A 5,025-nucleotide genomic window follows, 5' to 3' on the forward strand; every position below is an offset into this window, starting at 1 on the left:
ATTTCGGTAAATGTCTCTATCACAAACTGGATCTGTTCGATTAGGCGACATGTGTACTACAGAAACGAATACTGTAAATGCAGAAATGAGACTTTGAGACTTTGAGACTTTATTGAAAATACTACGTGGCAGACTTGCAAGTCTGAATTGGGTAGATATTTACACTTGAGCTCCCATTAAAAACGATATCATTATATACAAGGTTTAAAAAATGTCAATGGCGCAGTTATAAAACACAAATAAGTTTTGAATTAGCAACACATAAAACGCAGTAAGGACAGCTGACACAGTAAACATTGGAACATTTGTGACAGGATTGTGCTGTTTGATACAATTGCAGAAGAGAAAACATGGGAGCGTTAAAGAGATCAGTCACTTGTTCAGCAGGGTTACAAGGTACGGAATCGGAGAGTTTTTGAGTCTGTTGGTGCGGCAGAGTGGTGTGTTGAGTTTCAGTTTGTTTCTGGTGTTACGACCGGATATGTCCCCTCTTGTGCTCGGTAGCCAGTCCCTGAAGTTGGACTCCATCAGAGACCTTGCAAAGTTGAGACACAAGTCCTCTCTTCTTTGTGCCAGTGTTGTGAGTCCGAGCTGTTGCAGGGCGTGGGAGTAGCCAGCGAAGTCGTTGCCCAGTATGATCCGGCAGGCTCGTTTTTGAATCTGTTCGAGCTTCTCTGTTTGCACTTTGGTGATGCCAGAGGTCCAGGCAGGAGCAGCATATTCTAGGATCGGTCTGATGTAGCACGTGTAGATCGTGATGAGGTCCTTACGCGATAACATGAACCTTTTAAGTCTTTTGAGGAGGTAGAGTTTCTTTGCGGCCTTTCCCACCATCTGCTTGACTTAAATGTTCGCGGGGATTTAATTTCGCGGTAGGGAAAATGGAGTGTCCGCGGTGGTTTTGAGATCGCGTTTGAAACAACAAAAGTAGCACTATAGTCACACAATAGAACGGCTTTTCGCGGTGGTTTAAAAAAAGAGGTCACCGTGAAAACCGCGAACATAAAACCACCGCGATCATTTCTGCATTTACAGTACCATCAGACTAAGCAGTCCGTGTGAACCCGAAGGCTCTATACTTAATACAATATCAAATTAGTTTAAACCACAAGAAAAGAAAATCTTAAACAACTATGAACTTACGAAGAAAAAAAAAACATTGTTTTTTTTCGCAGTATGGAGCGTACACATCATCACAACATAGGCATCGATTATGCTATGAAAGCCTACGTGTCCTACTTTAGATGCAGAAATACAGCAGACCTTAAAATAGCCAAAGTTATACCATTGTACAAAGCCGGAGATCCGTGTGTTTTCACCAATTATCGTCCAATATCAATCTTACCGGCCTTCTCAAAAATCTTGGAAAAATTAGTTTATAAACGGATTGTGAATCACCTTGAAATCAATCATATATTATATGCGCATCAATATGGGTTTCGAAAAAAATACTCGACATATATGGCACTCTTGCAACTTGTTGACAAAATCACCACATCCTTAGAAAATAACGAATACACGATAGGAATATTTCTTGACCTTTCCAAAGCATTTGATACAGTAGATCACAACATACTTCTCAACAAACTATTCACCTATGGATTTACCGACTCTGCCCTTCGTTGGCTAAAAGACTACTTAACTAACAGAAAACAGTTCGTCTCTAATAGAAATAATATTTCCTCCCAAAATGTCTTAACATGTGGCGTACCACAAGGATCCATTCTTGGTCCCCTCTTGTTTTTAATTTATGTTAACGACTTGGCATCAGTATCAAATAAATTATTTGCTCTGTTATTTGCAGATGATACAAACTTATTTATGTCCCATAAAAATTTTGACACGTTAGTAACATCTATGAATAATGAATTGTATAAGATAAATCAATGGTTTAAGGCAAATAAATTGTCCCTTAACGTGAAAAAAACTAATTTTATTATCTTTGTAGGAAGGAACAAGAAATACGATAAAGAAAAGGCTAGGATCTATATTAATGACAATGCTATCAATCAAGTAAGTCACACCCGTTTTTTAGGCGTAATTATAGACGAGAAACTTTCATGGAAGAACCAAATTGATTTTGTTTGCAAAAAAATTTCCAAAAACATAGGCATCATTAGAAAAGTCAAATCTTTGCTGTCACGAAACATATTTATGGTTCTTTATTACAGTTTGATTTACCCTTATCTAACTTATTGCAACATAATTTGGGGTAGTACGTACACAACATCCATCAATCCTGTTTACCTCCTTCAAAAGCGCTTTGTACGAATAGCAGCCAATGCGTCATTCACAGCACATACAGCAGCTCTGTTTCGTGATTTAAATGTTATGACTGTATTTGACATTAATAAATTTCAAATTGCCTTATTTGTCCATAAAATTGTCCATAATAGCTCTTCCCTACCTGAACAATACAAAGGTCTTTTAAATTTCAACTCAGATATCCATCACCACTATACGAGACAACATAATCTTTTAAGATCAATTATGACAAAAACTACTCAAAAACAACATACAATAATGTTTAGAGGCCCCACCGTATGGAACAATCTCAGCCACATTCTACAGTCCTGCTCGTCTTTACCTAGTTTCAAAAAACTTTTAAAGATAGATATCATAGAACATCCAAGTATTACTTTCTCCTGATTTGTTTGTTTTCCTTGTTTTTCACTTTTCCTTTGGTATCCGATGACAAAATAATTCATATGATTGTTATTTTTGTATAATTTTGACCTATTTCTTTATAAATTGTTATTCATTATAATACTTATTATGTTTACAACTCAAAATTTACTTTGTAGTTCCTCTTCTTTTCATTTGTTTCATTGATTTATGTTAAAATTCCAATTTCTTGTTTCGTTAGTTTTTCTTAGTCTCGATGATATATGATTTTGTAAAAATTTGTAGTTTGGGGGAGGCCCCCGAAAAGCCGTATAGGCTTCTGGCCTCTCCTGCATGTATTCTTTACTCTATTTCTCTTTGTTTTTATATTGTATTGTACATATGCGAAGAAACAATAAATAAATAAATAAATAAATAAATGTTTGCGGGGAATAATTTTCGCGGTAGGGAAAATGGAGTGTCTGCGGTGGTTTTGAGATCGCATTTCAAACAAACGTAGCACTACAGTCACACAATAGAACGGCTTTTCGCGGTGGTTTTAAGTTCGCGTTGAAGAGTTCACCGCGAAAACCGCGAACATAAAACTACCGCGAACATTTCTGCATTTATAGTACCATTAGACTAATCAGTCTGTGTGAATCCGAAAGCTCTGTACGATAAGTTGGGAGCGCTCGAGCCGTGCTGTAACTTTCCGATAAAATCATTAAACGGGAAGAAAAAAAATCTTAAACAAAACGTTGTTTTTTTTGTATGAATCGTACACATCCTCACAACATAGGCCTGGATCATGCTATGAAAGCCTAAATGTCCTATTTGACCAGAGATGCTCCCATTTGACGCTGGGTATGTTAGAGGGAATATTCAAGGACTGATCATATGCGAGAAATAACCAACTGTTGTCAATATAAACTGCATGCAAGAAAATACACAGATTCAACAATCTGTGGTATCTTACGTCTAGCCAAAAAAAAGCAATTCTAGTTCGAACTTTCAGTAGTATTTTCCCATACAATATTTTTACTAGAAGGGCATCTTAAACAATTGAGCACTTCCGAATAAACCATGTTAGAGGTTTGTTGAAGAATTGTTCGTGAGTTAAAGATAAGTTACTCTTGTACACGTGAAATGCCTACACTAAAATGCACCTATTTAACAACCAGTGTAAAAACTAATACCGACAGGACACTGGTGTCACGTATAATACTGTGTCGTCTGACTGCATCATTTACGTTAGCCGACGGGGACTGTACGTTTAATTAGCCTCCTTTGTAGGACTTCTGTGCGGCGCCGGCGTTTATTTTGGTGGGGAGCGCTGATTCGCGATTTTCTACATATCGGCAATACGATTTCCCCATCAAAAGAACCTGGCGCCGATCTGTTTGAAATCCCCCCCCCCCCCAAAAAAAATAAGCGCCGGCGTCACCCAGAAGGTCTGCAAAGGAGGCTAACGTTTAATGCCCTACCAACATTTTCCTTCAAAATTTAAGCGGATCAAAATACTGTAAATGCAGAAATGTTTGCCGTGCCGTTCGCGGTTTTCGTGGTGAACTCTTCACCTCGAACTTAAAACCACCGCAAAAAGCCTTTCTATTGTGGGACTCAAAACTACCGCGAACACTCCCTACCTACAAAACCACCCAGCACCCTCATTTTCTCCCTACCGCGAAATTAAATCCCCGCAAACATTTCTGCATTTACAGTATACCGTCAGACAAAAATACGATGTACAGTATGCCTATGGCTGTACCTTTTCTAGCCTGACTAAATCGCGCTCCTAGCGGCCGGCCCGACGGAGGGGGTCATTAACCTCCGCCAGCGAGAGATTGTTTAAAAACAGGCTGTATCGTTTCTATCCTTTCTACGTTTGTATTACGGTGCGGTCACACTCGTCGTAGGTCGTCGTACGATTTTGACACTAGGAATTTTCAAGCAGGCTGTGTCAGAGTCAACCGTCGACACACAGTCTATGTCTTTTCGAGGAAAAATCTGGCTTTTGTGCGATATATGCACGACTATCATAAGAATACCCACTGTTTTTGATCGTACGACGTTCGTACGACATTCGTACGACGGATGTGACCAGGGCCAGGCCCTTAGCAGCATACAGTTAAACCATGACATGTAAATTTCAAGTACATTGCGAAAGTATGCAGATGTAACATGCATAGATTAAGAGCCAAAGACTTTTTTCCTATGTAGGATATCGATTTTCAGACAATCTACTTCCAAGTGATTTTTAGTATGCATAATATATACATTATGGTTGTTTGGTACCAGTGAAAGCAAAGTACGACCTAGCCCACGAAAAAAAATGTTGTGTTTGCTACGATTATCAAAAAGTAGAGTCGGGACGGTAGGAAGAAGAATTGAAAATAGATTCTACCTATGATTCCCTTCTTT

The 5,025-nt window shown here is 38.5% G+C and overlaps 1 protein-coding gene across 1 annotated transcript; it reads right to left on the reverse strand.

Annotated features, from left to right (window-relative positions):
- Positions 1–372: 372 nt before the first annotated feature.
- On the reverse strand, positions 373–834 carry LOC136424669 (uncharacterized). The gene has a single exon (XM_066413295.1). It carries the CDS (start codon positions 832–834, stop codon positions 373–375), a length of 462 nt encoding a protein of 153 aa, XP_066269392.1.
- Positions 835–5,025: the final 4,191 nt, after the last annotated feature.

The sequence above is a fragment of the Branchiostoma lanceolatum genome, chromosome 18 (genome assembly GCF_035083965.1).
Source record: "Branchiostoma lanceolatum isolate klBraLanc5 chromosome 18, klBraLanc5.hap2, whole genome shotgun sequence".
In the NCBI taxonomy this organism is placed as follows: domain Eukaryota; kingdom Metazoa; phylum Chordata; class Leptocardii; order Amphioxiformes; family Branchiostomatidae; genus Branchiostoma; species Branchiostoma lanceolatum.